At 45.1% G+C, this 22,821-nt stretch overlaps 1 protein-coding gene across 1 annotated transcript in view; it reads right to left on the bottom strand.

The window, feature by feature from the left end:
• Positions 1-22,821, bottom strand: part of VAV3 (vav 3 guanine nucleotide exchange factor) — a 166,563-nt gene that overhangs the window by 17,730 nt on the left and 126,012 nt on the right. Inside the window, exons 21-25 of the mRNA XM_005860122.2 lie at positions 18,045-18,181; positions 5,559-5,624; positions 2,947-2,981; positions 2,136-2,252; positions 1,481-1,568 (exon numbers count right to left, since the gene is read on the bottom strand). Coding sequence (XP_005860184.1) covers positions 1,481-1,568; positions 2,136-2,252; positions 2,947-2,981; positions 5,559-5,624; positions 18,045-18,181 — 443 coding nt within the window. The remainder of the gene's footprint in view (positions 1-1,480; positions 1,569-2,135; positions 2,253-2,946; positions 2,982-5,558; positions 5,625-18,044; positions 18,182-22,821) is intronic.

Below are 22,821 nucleotides of genomic sequence, written 5' to 3'. Positions count from 1 at the left end.
CCTGGGGCAGAGTTCCCACTTCCCAGGATGTGATCTCGCTGGACTGTGAGATTTCCTTGCAGAGGTTTATGACTTTCCCTTTGACTCGGGATGCTGCCCTATCTTGGAAATCCCGTTCCCGCCTTGGCGCCGGTCCAGGTTTTAGAGCAGGCCTGCTAGTGCCTGCGTGGAGGCTCTCTTTCTCTAGCTTTGATGCTGACATCTGCAAAGTGTTTTGAGGTGTTTTCCGGAAGGCTGTAGCCTGAATCACTGGATTGATGGCCTGATCAGTAAGAGGTCCTTCCTGATGCTACTCAATGTGCCTGGGAGACCACTCCCCACGCATCGCACGTCCTGGGTCCAAATTTTCATCATCTCGGGAAACGCCCTCAACCCGAGAAACAGACCCAAGACCACTCTTAAGGCAACATGAACTCTTTTACTATCAGCAATGCATATACAGTATAGTGAGGTATAGGCATTGTCTATATGGCATATACATAATATTCTTAGCTACTAATACAATTATTAGGTTGTAATTATTTAAAGTGGATATTTTATTAAATAACTGTATTAAATTATTTAAAATTGTATATTTTATTAAACAATCTTTTTTCTTGTAAAGCAACTATTGCATATATACTATTTCAATTTAAATGTAAAGTTCCCATGAGATCCTTGTATGGTAAAAATGGTACCTTGTTCATTTTTAATTGTGCAAGGTCATGAAGGAGAACACAGAGCATTTAAAATAGCAGAAAACAGCCCAGCTGGCGTGGCTCAGTGGTTGAGTGTCAACCTATAAACCCGGAGGTCACGGATTGATTCCCGGTCAGGGCACATGCCGGGGTTGTGGGCTCGATCTCTCGTAGGGCGCGTGCAGGAGGCAGCCAATCAATGGTTCTCTCTCACCTTTGATATTTCTCTCTCTCCCTCTCCCTTCCTCTCTGAAATCAATAAAAATATATTTTTAAAAATAGCAGAAAATACAAAAAGTGTTTCTATGTGACAGTATATTGCATTTCATATTAAATGAACCTAAATGTGAGACGTGTTTCACCAATTACAGTGACGACTTTTTGTGCTATAATTTAAAATACCTTCCTCTATCTGAATGAGGAGGTAGAGGTGGAGGAAGGAAGGGGAGGACAGAGGTGAATATTCAACGTTTGCTGGGTTTCATCCAACACAAGGCAAAACTCACACAGAGAACTGAAAGGTCACTGCATTTGAATCTGTCTATTACTCTGACTCATAAGGAGTGTAGACTCTGAAATACTATCTAAAACTTGCTTTACAGTGAAAACCATGACTAGAGCACTATAAAACAATTGGAATTTCTAAAATTAGAATTTTCAGGATCTGCTGCAAATTGATAGTATGATTCTCTTCAAACAAGTTCTCAGTGAGCAGAATTTCCATAAAACTATAGAATTAAACTGACCTTCCCAATAAGAGAAAAATAAGGCCCACAGATTGAAACGAACTAATCAATGCTTACCATTAAACTTTTAAATTTTCTATTTTCTGCAATGTGGAATAAGCCATCTCTTGTTACAATCTTGATGTGCTTTGCTTCATTATTGTACCTGTGGGCAATGAATAACTTATGAATATAAATGTGGTTTTAATCAGAAGAAATCAATAATGGCCAGAGGGCATGCCCCAATAACGCTACAGGAATTAATTCGGAAGACAAAATATATACCTATGCCAATACAGCGGTGACAACTAATTTACCAAATATATTTACTAGATCGGTTGAAGATACAACCAATCTTTGAAGGGAGAAGGGAAATTAGATTTGACCAATCATTATGCTCAATGTGTTTAGTAAGTTCCACTGGAGAATATAGAAAAACAAAATAGAACAAAATCTAGTTATTTATACTCTTAGAATTTACCAAAAACATACACACGTCAAGTCACCCAAATACAATGTTATGACGAAAGCTAATATGCCAATTAGCAGCCTGTACCACTTCACTGTGTTTTTCTAGCGGATGTTTTCAAGTAGCAGTGCCCTGTCTGGATAGAAGCATTATTCCTGCTGTAATTAGATCCTTGGTTTTCAACTTCGTGGGTTACACATGTCGGAGGGTCTGCGCAGTTGCAAACAGGAGCTCTATTTCCGTGAAAGTGCTTGTCCTACTTACTTAATGCTAATTGCATATTCGCCCGACTCTTTGGTCCGGAGCCTCACCAGGTAAGTGCTGTTCGGCCTGTTAATGAGTTCAGTCTCCGCCTGCAGCCGCTCCATCGCCCCGGCGTACCTGGAAGAGACAAGGAGAGGCGTCTGTGTGATGTGCCTGGAAAAGAGCAGAGGCTACAAGTAGGCACCTGCCAGGATTTTAACTTCGTGGCAGCTCTGAGCTCTCTTGACTTCTGTGCCAACTAATTCCATCACTTCAAAAGGAATAATGCAGAGACATCCTTTAATTCTTCCAAACACAAGTGCTCTACAAAGCTAACAAGAGTAAAATGAACCATGCTTAACACACAGGAAATATTTATCAAATAAATGAATGAGACAAGGAGAGGAGCCAATAGGTACCAGGTTAGAGAGAGCTGTAGGGAGTTTAGGGAACACACACACACACACACACACACACAAACGTACACACACACAACCCCAAAACTTCACCTTTCCTATGTACACTATGAAATGAAATCTACTTTGAGCATCTTTCTCAAGAAAACTCCAGTAACAATTTAAATTATTTTTTAACTAATTTTTGGATATAAGATTAATTCTGTTAGCCCACACAATGGCTAAGCAATTTTCTTAAGTAACTAGCAGTAGTGAGTAAAATATGTCTTTAAAAGTTTTTTTGTTGTTGCCTTTGAACACACCTCCATCCAACAAATGGACATGGAATGTGGTTTGGCACCCCTCCTCCTTTATGGCGCCCTTGAACTACGGGTATGGCATGTCAACTCAGCTGCATAAACATTTTTAATACTTACCAAGGCTGGCAAGAATAATCTACTGGTTTGGGCACCTAGGATATAAAAAAGCCAAAATAGATTAAGTTTACTTAAGGGAAGCTTTTAGAAATCAATCACTAATTCAGTTCAGCTGACTCAGCTAGAAACCCCTCAGTAGCACAGCCCCAGGTCTATCCACCGGCCATTTCACACATAGTGAATCACGGTCTATGTCAGGGAAACAGAACATAATTCATCTCGCTTTAATCCATCCTTTCATTCATTTTGCTGCCACTGTACTTCCAAGGGGAGAGATAACAGGAGAAATATGAACTGGAAACTTTGGGTATTTATTATCAAGGCAGCTTAGTCTTATCATGGAAAATTAAAAGGAAAATGTTAGGGTAACCAAGCAGCACCCCGCTTTCTCAAGACATTGGGGAGACAGGCCCAGCAACAGTATGTACTGCAGGTAGCATCTTCATCTGTAACGCAAAGCCTAAACTCTGATTTTCAGGGAAAAGTCATGGAAAAGATTCATTTTTCCTCTTTTCGCAAAAGAGGAAAATAGTACATTTTCTAAGCTCACAAAGAAAGAAAAAGAAAGAAAAGTCCCTCTGGTTGCTTATGGAAACTAGAAAATGAACAAAGCCAATGCAGGTATGCTAATATTCGTGAAATAACAAGTAAAAGACATACTCTGTAGATGGGCAAAGTTGATAAACCCAGGAGTACAGACAGGTTGTCTCCTGTTCAGAAATTTTTCATGAATCATGTGACTCTGTGATATATCCGCACCATGGTATATTCCTGGGCCTTTTTACATCCAGTGATTGAAAATATTGTTAGCATCATTTTTAACAGTGAAAGCAATCATATTTCAGAGGTGTGGCCAATGGGAACATGCCTGGTTTCATAATAGGCTGCTACTCTTTTGTCCTTTCAGATGAAGTTACATATCAAAGCATTACCTTTCTGTTCAGAACATCTCTAAAGCCATCAACATTTAAATATTGTGACCCAACGAATTCCATTTCTAACTTTACTGCCTCTAAAATCTCGATACATCGCAAATAATATTGGAAGTAAGTTACGCCCCTTCGAATCCTGCAAACATTTTCTTAGGCCCTTTGTTTCGCAAATAGGAATCAATCTTCGACAGTTTCCCTTCCGATGGGAAGATGTACATGGCCTTGGAAATTTCCTCAGCATGCGCTCGGGTACAGATTAAATGAAATGAAATGGTGTGGGCTTGGAATATGAAATGCTTAGTATACGTGACCTGCTGATTTTAGGTTCCCAACATCCTCATGTGAGAACATACAATCTCCCGCTACCTGCCCTCATGGGAACACCACTGCTCTCAGCACAGGAAGCCTGAACCCTGTTTATACAAATGACAGAAAACGAGCTAACAATCCTTTTTGCTTATCTGATTAGATGAGTGAACTTCAACAGATTTTCAAGATTATAGCAGAAGATAAAAAATATGTGACATTCGATCACAGAATCAACAGATCAGCACATGCTTCCGGATTCCCTCTGCTTTTGAAATTAATTAAGCAGGAGTGAGTGGAGTGAATGATCCTACAGGTGACATTCGGAAATCAAAGATGGCAGCCGTTCATGCGTGTGACATTAAAAAGATGCTCCAGCCAGCCGGTGTGGCTCAGTGATTGAGCGTCGACCTATGAACCAGGAGGTCATGGTTCGATTCCGGTCAGGGCACATGCCCAGGTTGCAGGCTCGATCCCCAGTGTGGGGCATGCAGGAGGTAGCTGATCAATGATTCTTTCTCATCATTGATATTTCTTTCTTTCTTTCTCTCTCTCTCTCTCTCTCTCTCTTTCTTCGATGCTCCAGTATAGAGATCCAGGAAGCATTGAAATATGGCAAGCAAGACAAATTAAGGGTGGTTTTGTTTTTCCCAAACCATCAACTCCATTATTTTAGTAAAAACATTTATTTACCTAGAGTCAAGAACTTTAAATGTTTCACAGAAAAATCCACCCTAAACAGCAAATTATGGTAAAATAATGTCACCCCTAAACAGAAATTTATAAATCTCATAAAGCACTAGACAGTACGTGTTATGTTATAGTCATTTGTAATAATATTTGAATACTCATTCATTCTCCTTGTATCAACCTAATGTGTTTGATGATTTTGTAAAATGGCATTATAACATTAAATAAAATGTATTTAGAGATTTGATTGAAGAATTTTCGACTTTCACGCTTTCCAACACACTAGTTCAAGTGTAACATCTCTCTGTAACCCAGCGTGACGGGGACTAGATTAGACTCCAATCTCGCCTCGGTGGGAAAAGAGAAATTGGTACAGTTCATCTAATCTGTAGCTTTGGTGATTCCTCCTAAAGCCTTGTAGACAATTTAATTTTATAAATTCTACTAAGTTACATTGTCTTCTTGCCTATACTCTCCTACCTTTAAAAAATATTTTCTGACAATCAAATCATAATGATTGAGGAATTTTAACAACATTGGCCAAAGCATTCAAACACGCCATAGTATGATCGCTCCAGAAAATATTAACAAAATCAACGAGCAACCAGGCCAGCATCGATTGTACATCCTTGGACAATTAATTACAACATCAAAAACAAAATAGAAGAAAATACTCATACTTACGCATGGGCAAGGCTTCACGGCATCACTTGGAAAAAATCCAACCTCTCCAGAGGCTAAATTTCTACCCTGAATTAGGAGAAAAATGCCAATTTGAGAACAAATTTACCACAAATGATAACCCCGGAACACTAGGTACCGGCCGTTACTCGGGGTCCTCAATGACTGGCGCACCCTATCCAGGGAACTCATTCTGGCTCAGGAACGGAAGCCAAGAGCAGAGAGCGTTTAGGATTGTTAAACCCTACACGTGGTTTCAGATCATGATTATAAACTAAGAATTCAAGCTTGACTCTCCAATCTACCATGCGGTTTTGTTAACTTTACATTCCTCAATCCTACCCGGGGACAGTAAGCAATATTCTCTTTTTCAATTTCATATTCATTAATTCAAGCAGATCATATTGGTTTTGTGCAGGCTCCGTAATTAATTAGGGATTCGATTTGCGTGGTTATTATGGGTGTTGCTAGCAGAACTCATGAGAACATCCCTCCAGGACAAGAGACAGTTCAAGATGTGCAGAAATGGAAAACACAGCATAACGTGATGTTTTCGAAGAATTTCAGATTTAGGGAAAAGGAATAGGATGCTGATTAAGGGAAGAGAACAGTGATGACACTGGAGGAAAGGATCTTAACCCGAATAGCACTGTAAATGAGAAGAGAAGAGAGAAATCGCAGAATAAGGAAAACCGAAGCACAACATAGACAAAATAAAATACTTAAGAATGTATTCTTGGAGATCGTTGATCAAATTCCTCTTTTAAAATAATCTCATGGTGCTAACCTTAAAACTGTTTCCCTTTTCCAGAAAGACAAACTCTACTCAAAGCAGACTACAACCGTCAGAACGGGTCATCAAAAAATTCCTAAGAAACTGGGCTTGTTTGGATTTGCTATTTAACAACTGCTGTTTCTCGGAGCCTCAGATGAGTCACACATTATGACTGGAGGCTACGTGCTCTATTGTTTTTCACAAAGAAAAGCAAGACAAAGTGATCAGAGAACATCTCCCAGAACAGCGGTTCTCAACCTGTGGGTCGAGACCCCTTTAGGGGTCGAACAACCCTTTCACAGGGGTCGCCTAAGACCATCGGAAAACACATATATAATTACATATTGTTTTTGTGATTCATCACTATGCTTTAATTATGTTCAATGTGTAACAATGAAAATACATCCTGCATATCAGATATTTACATGACGATTCATAACAGTAGCAAAATTACAGTTATGAAGTAGCAACGAAAGTAATTTTATGGTTGGGGGTCACCACAACATGAGGAACTGTGTTAGAGGGCCTCGGCATTAGGAAGGTTGAGAACCACTGTCCTAGAAGCAGCATCCCTGTGTGCCCGGAGCGCGTGGCTGTGAGTGTGCAGAGGGAGACAGGCAGCTGAGGCTCCTTCCCCTTTGCCCCAGGAATGTGTGGGCATTTTGTTCTGGGTCTGATAACCCACTTGCCATTCCTCCTATGCCGACTCCAGGCGCCCGAGACTCCTCTCAGCTACCCTCCTGTCTGATGTCTGTTCTTGCGAGTCCCTTCGCAACTTCAAGGTCAGCTTGAACACACGTCTCCTTGCCGTGACGTGTCATCTGATGTCCCCTACGGCGCTATCTTTATGTGCCTTTATTCTGCAGGGCGTTCCCTAGATTATAGTGATGGCACTTTTGTAAAATCGAGCAGCACAGGTTGGGTCATTCCTATGAAAATCTTTTCTTCTGGAAAGAATCTGAGAAACTAGGTGATGGGCCGTATATGGTAAGAAAAGATGTGACTTCATAATTTTCATTAAATGCATGGGAACAGACAGGAAACAAAATAATCTTAAATTATAATTCATTTAACAATGCCATTTTTCCCTGAAAAGGAAATTGTTTCCTGCAGAAAAGCACATCAAACTAAAATTATTGACAATTTTCCCTGAATTCCTGAACCTCATCCATATAAATGCATATCAGACACTTAATTATTTCTAACTAAACTCAGGTTATAACTACTTTTCATTTTTCTTCTATAAGAATCCACGGTGAATCATAATGAATTAAGACTATTTTGAATTTTCTGGTAGAAGTGATATTTACAATCCACCTGTACAGGGAAAAGCTTTAATGTACAAAAACTGCACTTTTAAAACCCGCAGACAGGGATGGCTTTCCTGACAGAGAATATCCTACAGAAATCTTAATTGCAAATTGCTTCGCTCTGACTTTGTAGAAAGGGGACAGAATTGCTTTAAGAAAAATACGGCGGCTTTTCCCCGTGGCTCATTCATTCCCCATAATACCACCCGGCCGGGCTCTAATGCACTCCTGGAACAGCGCTGAGCAATTGGAAACAGACACGGGAAGCTGCCTGATAAAAGGGACAGACGCATGGTTATTTATGAAAGATCGGAAATTCCCCCAAGTTACAATGCCCTAAACACTTTCAACGTATGCACGATGGTGCTGGGGAGATTACTGCGCAATTTATCACCCCTGGGTAATGGCCAGAGCAACTGTCACCCTGCCCGTCTCTCCAACTGCCGGAGAGACGCAGTCGGAGCGTGTGGGGAACAAGACATGCAGGGTGGCCCTGAATTATGGCAACAGGGGCAGATATACAAATGAGCTTACTGACTGGATGGATAGGTAGGTAAAGATAGATAGATAGATAGATAGATAAGATGCGATGGATGGATGGATTGGGGAAGAGGGTGGAGGGTGGGTGGGTGGATGGATAGCTTGCAGCAAGCACTATTTTTGGAATTACTCTCACAGGTTTTGTGAGTGCATGCGACAGAACCAAAGGACAGGCAAAGGAGAGAGGACCAGGACAAAGACCCCGTGTGTAAGGGTCATTGGTAAAGTGTGATGTGTGGCTACAGCTGCAGCCACATGGCCCCGCTGTCCTCAGCTGGATGCCTATCAGTGCTGGGTCCTAGGAAGCATGGGAAGGCAGCATCAGAGGGTGGGGAGGTCCCTCGGAATTGCTCATTCTACTCCCAGCTCTGCCTAAGGAATGGCGAGACCTCAGACAAGGGTAATGACAAGATCTGCCACGCGTGCCTCACCAGGGCAACAAGCGTCAAAAAATTAACGTGTGAAAACACTCGGTAAGCGCTAAAAATACCTCTTTTCTGTTATTCCGACAATACACTTTTTAATTACTCTCAAGGGATTGCTTCACTTCTGAATTTTCATTTTTTAGTTGGCCTATTGGTGTTACTAAACAGAAATGCCGGGTCCTGTGTACAGTCCCACCATCTTCCTTACTTTTAGGCAACTTTTCTGAGCCACGAGTAACAGACTCTCAGAATTTTCACCTGAACAGGAAATACTGCATTCCAAATAGCCCATTTCTTTATCTCAAATGCCCTAATGCTTCCTTGCATGTAGGCCCTTCCTCCATCGTAATTGCTTCTCCTGTGATAAGTGAGATGTGCATTTTCCCACTAGCGATTACCTTGAAAATGTGCCAAGCACAATTGCATATGGTTACACTGAATGGTCATTACAATGAATTTCAAAATATTCATGTGCACACACAGAACAAAGCCATAAGCCATGCGCTTTTATCGTCTCTTAGTCAGAAGAGAATAGGATCTTCAACTTTTGTCCAATACATAACACAGTAAACACTCATGAGGTATGGAAGTCATAGTGCTAGTCTAGTTCATTTGTAGTTAAGGGGCTGTCATGGCTTAGAATTCTGAATAATGAAGAGAAAAATGCACTTGCATCTCCATCTAACATCTTTGAAATTAAATGTACCTTTAATTTGTAAGGGTTTATAATTATATCAAGTCATCAAAATATAGGACTAATCCCTCAATGATATTGGAAGGTTTTTCCAACGAACACACAATTGTTTGTGTTGATTACATCTCTGAAGTTTTGGCAGACGCAAGTGTCAAAAACTGAAAAAAAAAAATGTAAAGTTGTGAAATGCACACTAAGGGAAAAAAACACTAAAAAGCCATAAGCTGTATGTCTACACTTACGAGATGTGAGATGAATATAACAGCAGAGTGAGACTTTGTGGAACATTTTCCTTATTATCCAAAAATGTATTCCTGGACTTCCCCAGCAGGGAAGGGAACTCACTGGGTAAGATACCGTCCGGGACGCAATCCTAAATCCCAATCTTATAACTGTGTTTTCCTGGTGAGTATACCTCTGATTGTTAACCGGGGGGGGGAGCGGGGGGACCAACAACTCAGCAAGCGCAAGCCCATCTGCATGTGGGTAAGCCCAAGCCCACGTGATTACTTAACACCAAATCTGGGAAGCAGAGCAAGGTTCTACCACATCTTGGAAGCAATCCTATTTGGGGAGAGGCCATGTAACCCCAAATAAACCAGGCTTTACAAAAGTCTGAGATATAGAAATTTGTTATTCTAATCCTGACAAACAACCAATGAATGTTTTCTTATATTTGGAGATGTGCTTTTTGTTTGTTTGTTTGTTTTTAAAATATGTTTTTATTGATTTCAGAGTGGAAGGAAGAGGGAGAAAAATACAGAGAAATCAATGATGAGAGACAATCATTGATGACTGCTTCCTGCACGCCCCCCACTGGGGATGGAGCCCACAACCCAGGCATGTGCCCTGACCGGGAATCGAACCATGACCTCCTGGTCCATAGGCTGACGCTCAACCACTGAGCCACGCCAGACAGGCATATTTGGTGGCTTTAATCATCGTGATCACAGAGCAAATATTCTGAGGAACAGCTCGACACACATTACGCTCATGCAGCATCAGACACTGTTAAAGAATTTAATTTTCTACCAAGAACAGAATTAGTGCTTTAATGCAAAGTGTATTGACTTCTCAGTATGGCTGAGGCACTGGGCTAGAGACTAGCGGATTAAAAGGGAACAGACCTGGCTACTATCTTCAAGGATCTCACTCAGACAATGCCACTTCCTTGATTGGCCTTTGCTTTGGTTGTCTTCATAGTTTGTTCCAGAATTTGGGGTCAGAAAAGTCTGATGAGGAGTCATCGGATATGGATAGCGAGTAGGGAGCTTAGGGTTCTATTCCTAGCCCTCTGGTCTTGGGAAAGTCATTTAACCTTTCTTGGCTTCAACACCCTCAGCTGCGAAATGATGGTTGGACACCCAGGGATTTCTGAGGTCTCTTTTACCACCGAAGCTCTCTGCTTATATGAGCATTTCCCCAAACCCCTCCAGGCAAGTTACCGTTACCAAGAAGCATCTGACCCACAAATTCTTAATGAGGGACAGTGTCGGTAAATTTAATCTTGTTGTACTTCTTTATGGAAGGTAAGGACAGTTCCGGTCCTTGATGACCTTCATTTTAACTCAGTGTGAAGTCCTCTATTTTCCGGGACACATGGGGTTTGACTTGTTAGGAATTACATCCATTCCTTCATTCTTTAGGAAATCAAATTACCATGAATAACTAAAATTCAGGGGACATGATAATTTGATCAATTATTTTGTCCAACGCCTCTCAGGGTAGGTGCACACTCTACTGAAACCACCGTGGCGTCAAATCAATAGTCATGCTAGATGCAACTGCAGACCGATGGCCCAGTGAAGGGATTCTGTGATTGACACAAACTTTTAATCATCATGGCAGACCCTAGCGTCCGTGGTGATAAAATAACGGAAGAAAGGGGACCACCACAGAATTCTCAGCACTTCCCCCTAATAATGCTCCTCTCTATTGGGAAACGAAGAGGTAATATTCCCTGTCTGACTCCTCTGGGTGCATTATGACCTGCACTGTGCCCCGGACCAAACACAGGAAAAGTACCAGGAAGAATTGTTAACCAGAAATGTCCATCTTGAGGGTAAACAATTAGGACCTCACCCACTTTGTCGGGAGCCTCGCCAAGTCCCGGAAAACATACCGTCTGTCCACTTGGAAACATTCCCACCAACTCCATTTATGATCTATTCAATCAGAGCCAGTTGGCAATCGCCCAGGGAAAATGTTTCCTCCAGGCCTTGCCGACCGTCCATTATCTCCCGTAATCATCCCTCCCGGCCCCCCGTCCGATCACAGGCACACTCTGCCTTCTCCTTTCCTGTAACCGGGGACCCTGATGTAACGCAAGTGTTTCAGGTAAACGCCTGTTCAGACGAAGGTCTCATGATGACAGCACATGCGAATGCCAAGCAAGCCTTGCACAGAGCTGCTCATCCCCGCAGCACCAGCCCCGCGCTGCCCTGGCTCCTCCGATTTTACACAAGAGGCAGGCAAGCAGTGAGAGGCAGTGCAGAAGCAAAGCCAAGGTCACCTGAGGAACACCTTGAAACTGTGCTCCAGCAAACACCAAGTTCACAAAGGCACAAAGGAATGCCCTGCGGCAGGAATGCGAGCTGGGAAAGCACGTTCCCAGAGAGGCTCCCTCCCCGACTGATAAAGCCGCAGCGAGCAGCGTCCCCAGTCAGGAACACGTTTCTGCAGGGAGAAATCTGACCTTTGCAAAGCTGTTTCTTTCATGTTTTTATTTGCCGCTGACTATGGTGCAGCCGGACACTTGGATTTTAGATCAGGAGAAAACAATTACATCGTTTTAGAAAATTTCATTGTAGCTGATAGTCTTGGGTGGTCCAGAAAGGACTAGAAAGGTCTCTTCTGCATCAAGGACAAAGCAAAGAATCCTTGGATGTGACTTGACTACAAAGGTTGCAGAGAGAGGTCCTGGGAGGAAGGACCTGCTCACTCCACCCCCCTGCACCGCCCTTCCCGGCCCCCCGAAGGGGCCGGGTCAGGACCCGCGTGAGGGTCTGGTGGCTTGAGGCTCCCACACAAAACACCAACAGTTCCCACAGCTGAGTCCACAGGTCAGCAGACCATTCCCTCGGCAGAGTTTGCTTCCTGTAAACCTGTCTCTCCTTCTGTTCCCCCCCTTCTTCACGGTCCGTGAGGGCTCAGGCCTCCTCACGCAAGGGCGGAGGCCAGGGCTCATGAGTTTAGCCTGTGTATTTACAACTGCTTCCCTTCAGAATGCATCGCGGTGCTTCTATGTCTAATGATAAAAAAGAACGTTTAATACCTGATCAAAGAATTTCAAGAATGGAGTACAGGAACAGAGAGGGTAGAGTGGTCTTCTATGAGCCCTTATATGTGTGAAACGCTTTGAGTTATAAATGGGAAGATGAAATTAAAAAAAAAATTAAAAACCAACCTGGCAATCATTTTCCCACTTCTGGAAAATGAAGCATAGCTTTCAAAATCAGCAACGATCACACAGACATCTACTTTTGCTCCTTTTCCATTTTCTTTCAAGTTTGCTTCCTGTGACTTTTTACACCACCTTGTGCGAGCGTCATTTAAGTGCTCAAGTCTCCATTTTATTGGTGAGGAATTTGAGGCCACAAGGTTAAACCGCTTTAAGCCTATCCCAAGGGAACAGAAATGCATTCAGATCTGATGAGATGAATGACTATTTTAATGGTCTCTCAAATAACAACATAAAGAGTAACCTGAGTTAATAAACAGTGAATGTGAAAACTTGTAAATAACATGTTCTGAAAATAGCAGCTCTCAACAGTTATCGGTTCTAAGGCCGGGGACGGATGCCTATTTTTGTCTCGGGACTAGAGATGGAGAGACGGGAGCTCGGGTCTCAGCTCCCCGGAGTCCTCTAACCAGGCAGGGAGAAGGGTGAACAGACACCACTAGGCACAGCACGGTGGGGGGTCTGATGGAAGCCCTCATGGCTCAGAGAAGGTGCAGAATCGAGCTGAGCCTCGATGACAAAGAAGGACGTAGCTAAGAGAATACAGGTAGAAGGACATTTCAGGCAGAAGGTAAAATTTACGTCCATGACTAAAGGACTGAGAAAACATACCTCTTTTGAAAAAGATTCCTCCCACTGAACCCTTCATTTTTTCCCCCCAGGTTAAAGTGAGAAAAACACATCTATTAAAAAAAAAAGAAAAGAAAAAGTCTGGATTGTTGTTTGTTTGAACACGAAATACAGCAGTCATGTGGGAAGCAGGAATCCTTGACAAGGTGACGGAAGACAGGGGTCACCTTGCTGCACTGGGGACACAGTGTCTGGTGTGTGAAGACGTGGGAAAGCGGAGTTTAACACCTTGATGCCTGGGCCAAGGCAAGACACCCCCCCTGTCGCGTCCCCCACCCCAGGCTCCTTGCCTCTGGAGTCAGTGGGCAGGGTGCGTCCTTCCTCCTGAGATTCTCCAAAAGCTCAACTTATTTCCTAACTTTTCATTCTTTTCTTAGAGGCAAAGACTTACAAAAATCTTTACAGCAAAACACTGCTACATAAAGCAAGGTTCTGATTCCTGACTGTTCTACCAAAACAGGACGAGACTGCTTTAAAGACGTGCTTTCCTCAGACATGCTAACAATCATGAACAACCCTCCTAAAGCAGAGGAGGATGGTCTAACGCTTGGGATGAAGGGAGGGGACCGGAAGTCTGGGGAGAGCCTGACTCTAATTCCCAAATGCCATCCTATGGGTGGATGCACTTGGCTCCTTGAAACCACAGAGTGAATCTACCCTCTGCCTGGGGACGTCTGTGGGTTAATCAGAATGTGTGCAAACACATGTTCACTTCTTCGATTAAAGACCATGTGGATGCCTGGTCTGCAAGTGTGAAGTATCACGACTATTTTTCTAGGTTGTTTAACTTTCGTCGTGGCCAAAAATATATTTTTGGGCAGCCGGATTACAGTTCTACCACTTATAATTGCCTTTTGGTTCCAATTAGCTTACAAAATTCTCCCTGTGGAACAATGGGCATTCATAAATGACAGTGGAGAAGGCGTTGGTGGGATGAAAGCTATCATGTGCACAGGAGTTCTGTGGTGAGCATAGCTGCCTTCCATAAATGACAGTGGAGCAAAAAAAAAACCCCTCACTGTTCACCCTGTGGAACAATGGGCATTCATAAATGACAGTGGAGCAAATAGAACCCCTCACTGTTCGCAAGCTTAATTCTAAGAAGAAAACACATATGAAGCACTCTACTGTATAGAAACCATATATGACATGGATGATTTTACACTTGCCTGTTTCTCTCTCTCTCTCTCTCTCTTTTTCTCTCCCCCCAATACTCTGTATTTTTTTCCCTGGGAAAATAACGTTTCTAATCTGAGCAATCTCTTTCGTCATGAAGCATGTTCTCCTTCGTTACCAAACCCGTGCGAATGACTTGAAAGCAACAGGTTTAGCCTCAGTCAGTGACATGATCAGAACTGTTCTCCATGTTGTCACTGTTGTCACACTCAGTCCAGAGGATGCCTCACGCCTGAACGGGGCAACCGCCCTAACTGGCCAGTTTCCTCTTCTCTACTCACTTCACTCGAAGGCAGTTTCACAGAACTTTCAAGAAAAGAGAAGAGAACAAAGAAGAAAGAAAACGTTGCCAAATATGTCTCCTCAATGCAAAGATTTAACAGAGACCATTTTTACAGCTAATTGGCAACTCATTGTTTGACAGAAGTTACAATAAAACCGCAGATAGCCCACCCGCTTCAATAGCACTGGAAATTACTGTGGTTATAATAATGAGACAGACGAGACTAATAGCTATTCAGAGAAAGTTCCTGACAGACAGAGGACGATCTGCATTCTTTGGACCGAGTATTCAGAAAGCGTGTCAGTCTACAATATCCGACTTTCTACGCTAACGTGGGAAGTGACTCACTTGAAAAAAAAAAAAAAACAGAGGAGAGAGCAGTTTAGTTCGCAAAATTTCTACGCTAACGTGGGAAGTGACTCACTTGAAAAAACAGAGGAGAGAGCAGTTTAGTTCGCAAAGCATCCTTTCTTGAACATTTCCAATAAGCCAACGCACGTGACCAGGACGAAAGCCACGTTTGACATTCCAATGCCAAGCCGCTGTACCATCCCAAGAACTAATCTAGATTCTTCTCCACCGGTTTAACGCTAGATATGCGGGTGACAAGGTGACTGACAAAAACCCTACCAAAAACTTAGAACAGAACAGATCTCATCATCCGTGAGCTCTGATCATTCCTTAGATCGTTAAGACCACGAGGTTAGACACCAGTTGTCTTGTTGGGGGTCCTGCCAGTACGAAACACAGAGTTGGACACGTAGTAGGCATGTAATTAGTATTTGGATGGGATGACAGACAGATGGACAGGGAGGAGCTTCCGTGTAAGAGCACTGCGACAGAACTCCTGTGCACATGATAGCTTTCATCCCATACGCAGTCCTGAGCACATATTTACTTTATTCTGCCTTTTATAGATGATAAAACTGAGGCCCTCGGTGGTTCTATCATCTCCTGAAGGTTATCCTGCTAGTTCATGGCAGAGTCGGTGACTAACCCTCAGCAAAGTGAGCTGCACTCTCCTACCTTCCAGCCCCGGAAGACAAGCCTCCACCGGCTCCCCTGGTGGAAACTCAGTGCAACCTCAAACGAGGACGAACCGACTGGGCAGCAGCCGGGAGAGGTGCTGGGAAACCATCTGCTCAGAAGCAGGTTTTAAAGCCCAGGTAGGAGTCACTTCCTGCAGGATGCAGACCACGAGGCACCTGTCTTCTGTGAGCACGAAACTGGCAAAATGACGCATGTGGGTCCACCGTGAACGTCCCTACAGACTCACGTGACTCCAAAGGGTCCAACCAGCAACATCTTTCACAGGAGGACAGAGTCTGTCATTCCAGATCATTCCATTGGTCAGACCACACTCAGGCCCGTTTCCTACAGGTGCCTGCCATAGGTACCGACCATAAAGCCAAGTCTGATTCTGTATCATGACAGCCTGGGAGCACTGCAAGGCCTCAAAGTGCCTTGTGAATCAAAGAAAACAAGTAAGTCAAGTTCAGTATGAAGGCTGTGGCAAGTACACTTTAATTGCATGCTAGTTCTTTGAAAATGTACCCTTTGTTTGGTAATTATCAGAGCCAAAGTGTTTATTGTAACACCATGTTTTGTAGGTATGCGTAATAAGCTGGTTTATTACCAATGACTAACTAACTGGTGAGCTGGGGCTAATGGCCATAACTACCATGGAACCTTATCAATGGGTTTGTCATCTAGTCAGTAGCTCACATTAAATGTACCTGGGGTTCCATACAAATTATTCTCGCCTGGGTTCAGCCAGACCAACTGCAGCCTAACCCCTGAAAGGGGGGTTATGTGTTGACATTTTTGCAAAGACCCCCAGCGGGTTCAGCCAGAGATGTGAGCAGTGCTGGGCTCCAGGCCTCCTCGTGTAGCAAATGAAGACAGTGAGCTGCGCATGGCGTGAGCTGCCCAGCCACACAGCTGAGTGGCTAAAGAGGCCTGACCTGAACCCAGCTGTCCTTCCTCTTCCCTGGCTCCTTTCGATCAAGAGCCAAGAAGAGCATCTGTTCGCGCCGATTCCTCTGACTGGCTTAGAGGGACCCGTAGGACAATTCCCACTCCTGCCACCTCTTTGCCGGAAATGCCACATGAACTTTTAACTCATCTCTGAAAATTCAAACACACCGCTAGCGCCAGCAAGCGTGCACGGTCCTTCCAGAGACTGGAGACCAGATGTCAAAGCAGCCGTCGGAGTTGGTACGGAGTGCGAGCCGTGTCTGAGTGGTGAAGACAGGGCTGACACTCAATACACCCTCGCTGGCCTGAAATAAACGTGCTAATTGTTTTCCTCTGTCCTGACATGAGCTGCCCTGTTCCTATCACATATCCTCCCCCCATCAGACACACACGCGCTGTCATCGACCAGCTCACATTCCTCCTGAGAGCTCCCAAGCCATTATTTTACCATCAGCCCAGGAAAGCTTCATGCTCCCGAGTCTGCTGAGAGGAAGGACAGGTAATAATGTCGAAGAAGGAGAAGGAAGCAGCACCATGTGGTACAAAGAGGCTGCGGCCTCCAGTCCCGAGTGTAAGAGGATCGGAAGTCATCATTCCGGCCTAACAAGTAAGAAGCCGAACAGACTGAAAAGTCAGCACCCCTCCCGGGATCATTAGAGGGGAGGACACGGGACAAACCGGGGCCTTGAGATGGGAGAGGCAGCAGGCGAGGACACGGAGTCACGGCCCACAGAGCAGGGACTGACCCGGGGAACCTCCGCAGACCCAGCGCCCTGCCGGGGCAGGGGAGCCTGAGGCGGAGCCTTACCGGCAGGAGCGTGACCGGCGCGTGCCAACGTTCACTGACGAGTTGGCATCGGCCGATGTGAGGAAGGTTAATAAGAACTAGTTCCCCCACATCGTGTAAGATTTCTGAAGCTGAAACATGCAGTTTCTAAAGAAAGGACAGCACCATGTGCTTGAAGCGGCGACCGGCCACTCCTTACGTCTCCTGAGGCGGAGCCTTACCGGCAGGAGCGTGACCGGCGCGTGCCAACGTTCACTGACGAGTTGGCATCGGCCGATGTGAGGAAGGTTAATAAGAACTAGTTCCCCCACATCGTGTAAGATTTCTGAAGCTGAAACATGCAGTTTCTAAAGAAAGGACAGCACCATGTGCTTGAAGCGGCGACCGGCCACTCCTTTCCTTACGTCCACCCGGCGGCCCTTTAGATCGTACCTGCCAGAACAGGCTGTGCGCGTCGCCCCGCAGAAGTTCCACCGTGTCCCCGGCCTGGATGTGGAGCGGGGGCCCTGCGTGGGGAGCGGGGGGTGGCATCCCGGTGTAGCTCTTGATGACCTGCATCTTTGGCAAACCTGCAAAGAAGCAGCACAGCGTTGAAGATGGAGAAGAGAACAGCACGTGAAGCCCAAGGGTGCTTTCTAACAAAACACAGGGCCATTACCAACATGAGAAAGGTTTCCTGGCCCCGCGTCCGCGTAAACATCTGCAGTCCCACCATGGAGTGCGTTTCAACCTTCTCACAATTTGAGATGCTGATGCAATAAGACACGTACGCATGCCCCCATCCCCTCCACACTGCCCCTCGCCCTCGCCCTCAGCCTATCTGTGGTTGAGAAAATATTTCTCTTTCAGCTGACGCCTGCTTCATGAAAAACACATCAGGTCCAGCTTAATGGAAAAGAACCATTTTTTCATCCACTCGATCCTTCCTGCTATTACCTTCCTCCCCGCACTCCCTGATCTCACCGCAGGCGGCTCCCCGTCTGCATGCACTGCGGTGCCCCGCGTAAGGCTCGCGTCTTAAGGTTAACTTTGTAATTCAAAAGCAAAGCGGTGATGGATGTGCCGGAGCCAGACTTGAGACATGTACGTGGAGAAATTCTCCAGGCTCAAATGCAGGCTTGCAAAACAGAGCCAGGACAGGGGACGTGTCGAAGCCAATAGCGCCCACAAAGACTAGGAATCCAGCTGCCTCCTGGCCTCTGTTTCCTGACTGTGCGATGAAGGTCTTCGGGCAGCAGTTCATTGCTGAGCTTCAACCGCACAAGGACCTAACTGCACCAACAATGTCACCGCACGGCCACCTTCTCATTTGGAGGTGAAACCGTTGCCCCCCACACAAGAGCATGACCATGTGGCTGTGGAACCTTCGTGGATTTAAGCCATTGCTAACGACACTCCAAAACTTTTTCTTTAATATATTTTTATTGATTTCAGAGAGGAAGGGAGAGGGAAAGAGAGATAGAAACATCAGTGATGAGAGGGACTCATGGATCAGCTGCCTCCTGCACGCCCCACACTGGGGAGGAAGCCCACAACCCGGGCAAGTGCCCTGACCGGGAATCGAACCAATGACCTCTTGGTTCATAGGTTGACGCTCAACCACTGAGTCATGCCGGCCGGGCAACACTTCAAAACTTTCTATTCTAATGCTGGGCCGTGGTAAAAGTGTCACTAGCAGAAAAGGCTGCACCGACTACAGAAAGGAAGATGACTGGCATTGAGTTGCCGATGGCCAAGTTCCTAGAAAAGACCCCATACCCCCATGAAAAGTCCCAGCAAACATTTAACGACGTCTTCAAAACTCCCTCCCAACAACCAGCCCAAAGGGGGAAAGCAGGTTTTCGCCAAGTCCTTCTTATCCGCCGATCAGTGAGAGACAGAGGGCAGAGCAGGCGCCCAGTTCAGCTGTCGAGCTGCTGGGACACGTTCGAATTGCCACACCTGCCCGGGGCCTCAGGTGCCCCAGGACCGGGGGCAGACTCTGTCTTGCCCAGAAACAACAGTCAACAGCTCTTCTCCGTGGAGTGTGATCTGACCTGCGCACTGCAAATGCCTAGAGCAGAGCTTCCTTTACACTCTGCTAGGCGGCCCTGGTCCTTTAACAGGCGATCCCAGCTCTTCGCAAGTTATATAGATGCCTAGTCCCCATGGCGTGTGCCAGAAACTGCTATTATATGCCAACTGTAATTGAAAAATTAAAAAAATATATTAAAAATATATAAATTATATAATAGTGTTCTATTTAAAACCCTTTCTACTGCACTTAGAATGGACTCTGAATTCCTGGCCACAGCCTCCAAAGCCATCTATTTTCTAGCCCCCGTAACTCTCCATCTCATCTTGCTCCAAGCTCACAGTCGCTCACTGTCCTTCGTCGTTCTGACTTCTCTGGTGTCGCTTAAACGCCCTGAGCTGGGGGAGGGGGGGGGGCGGCCAAGACAGTCTGTTATGACCTTCAGCTTGTAACTCACAGAGCTGTTTGCTTCCCACTGGCCTCCTCGCCTTTCCTTTTCTATAGATTAGTACTGCATACATGTGCGTGTTAAACATTTACTACTTTCATAACCAAATGTAGCTTTCGGTAATAAAAGTACTCAGGTTTTATTGGACAGCCGCCACGTCACCATTAGTTTTGGCTTGCTCTCACACGGTTTGTATTTATTTGTGCTTCTACCTATAACTACCAATAGGCTCCATGTAACTGAAATTTTGCGGGAAATAAAATTATTTGTAATGTGCACCATTGCTAATATATTTCTCAAAAGCCCTTCAGAATGGCTCTCTTACTAATCCACACTCATCCTGAACAGCCTTTAAATGAGGTGAGCTCATCCTTTAGGGGGCAAGAACACACTGATTCCATACACTCCATGGCCGAGTCGGCGAAAAAATACCCCAAGTGCCAGCACGAGAGTAGCTGATGCTTTTGCAGACAGTCTGCTCTATCCCCTCACCGCCTCGCTCTCCACTCTCTCTTCCCTGGACCTCCCCTCCCGATGCACCCGCAGCAGCTGAGAGCCTCGGGCGCCCCAAAGGCTCCCTGTGCGACCGGCTCATTGGTCTGTGCGGAGAAGAGGGGAGTCGCTATGGGGACCCCTGTCCGAAGCTTCGGGAGGCCACGCACTCGGCCCATCAGGTTGACGAGCTGGTTTTCTGAGAAGCCAGGGAGCCAGGCCTGGGTCAGAGCCCCAGGACCAAGGTGTCTCCGTAAAAACGCATGTAAAACGAACACCCTCGTCACCGTTCCCCGGAACATTCTTCCAGAATAAACTTCCAAACAGGACCCAGGGGACGGCCAAGAGCTGCCGCCTCTTTACAAATGGCGCTGACACGACTGATGTGGGAGAAGTTCCAACCCGCCGACTGCATACACTTTCCAGCCCCGCGGACCCAGCCTCACAGGGTCCCACGGGCAACGGTGAGGCCGGGTCCCTCCCCTGCTGTCTACTTTGATTCGTTTTCTGCCTTAAGGTTTTTCTGAAATAAAAAGTAAAGTCAGACAGGACCGGTCAGTTACAATCTTACGGATTTGATGTGGGCAGACCGAGTGTATGAATTTATCCATTTGAAATCAAGCGAGTGAATCACTATTGCTAAACTCCAGCCACGTTTCACAGGAGGAGGCCAGCTGCTATCTCCTTTCCATCCCCTCCGCTGCGGACCCACAACCAACAAACCCACCTAAGATTAACAGGAGCGGAACAGCCCCGCTCAGAAACAGCCCCTCTTACACTGTGACCGGGGAGAGGAGCCACACGGAGGTGTGCGTGGTTTTGAGATGATACTGTTCTGGCCACGAAAGCCGGTGGACGCATCGGGGTGGAACAGCGACTCTATCAAAGAAGGCTCTTCGGTAATTTAGTGAAACATTTCCTTTCCGTGTGAAACAATGCGGGCCCAGCTGTTTATAGCCAGCTATAAGCAAAAACTAAATAAATGAAAGGTGCTCTTCCCAGCACCGAGCGGTCACCCAGTGAGGGCAGAATCCTGGGTTGAGTAGGAAAACTAGGGGAGGTTATGGGAAGGCCACGCCTGAGTGTTCAGATCTATTAGCGGAATCCGACCCTTTCCCGAGGGAGCTGGGAAGACTCAGGCCCCAGACCTTCCAGTGGGAATGAGCGCTTTGTAAGTAACAACAGACCCTTCAGACTCCGAAAGCAAGTTCAGAGATTTTGTTTCAAGTATCTCTACACAGACCCGGGGTTATCACACTGGGAGTATGTATACCTCCTCCTTCCTATCCATTAACTGGGAATGCTAAAAAAAAATAAATAATAATAATAATTAAGCTGTTGTCCTCTATAATTTCTCAATTTAAAATATTTGAAATGCATGCAGAATATTGACTTTAGGAACAGTAATCGTTTTTTGCTCTTCAAAAAAATCTTAATTTTTTTTTCTCCATCTCTTATCAATTCAAAAAATGTTCCCACTCTTCCTGGTCTTTTTATTTTTCTGTTCTTCCTTAAGTTTAGCCTTAGCCTTATTCTCTCCCCAAACTTTCCACTTCCTATCTTTCATTCCTACAGAAACTTCTTTCATAACCTTAAATATAAAAATTATGCTATGGTTTCAACATGTTCAAATTTAGCATCAAACGCTATTTAAATGGTTAGACATACTGTTGCTTCTAATTATCTGAAAAATAATAAAATGAAATGGAGCCTACATCCCACGGTGTAATAAAAAATATAAAAGTAATGATTACTGAAATGAAAACTGCTGACTAGGAAGAAAAATATAAATGTTAAAATAATAAGAAATTGTGCCAAGAAGTCACAAAACATCCGGAAGGTAGTTACACTGGTAAAAACAGGACGATGCATGGAAAAGGCACCCCGGGCCTGACCTTGGTTCTGCCTCACTTCTCAAAACATGTGACACCACGGGTCACATGCAATCACGGATCACAAAAACACCTGCGGGCCATGCATCATCAACTAACACGGCGCTGAATTCTAAACCCAGAGCGCTGACTTCTCACAAACTTACATACCGGGAACAGCGCTGGCCCTGAAAGCCCCGGCCCTGGGTTCTTGGACAGAGTCTGATCACCTCATTGACGTGTTTCTTGCTCGTTAATTAAGACAAAACCTCCAGGACGAGGAACCCCACCTCTCTTGCCGCGCCAGGGCCCACCTGACATTGCACTGTGAGGCGTACAGCCGTGGGTCAGAGAAGCTCACTGCTGCTGACTGTGGAGATATAT

Source organism: Myotis brandtii, unplaced genomic scaffold (genome assembly GCF_000412655.1).
Source record: "Myotis brandtii unplaced genomic scaffold, ASM41265v1 scaffold131, whole genome shotgun sequence".
Classification (NCBI taxonomy): Eukaryota; Metazoa; Chordata; class Mammalia; order Chiroptera; family Vespertilionidae; genus Myotis; species Myotis brandtii.
Note: the sequence above shows the minus strand (reverse complement) of the source record. Positions and strands in the feature narration are given on the sequence as shown.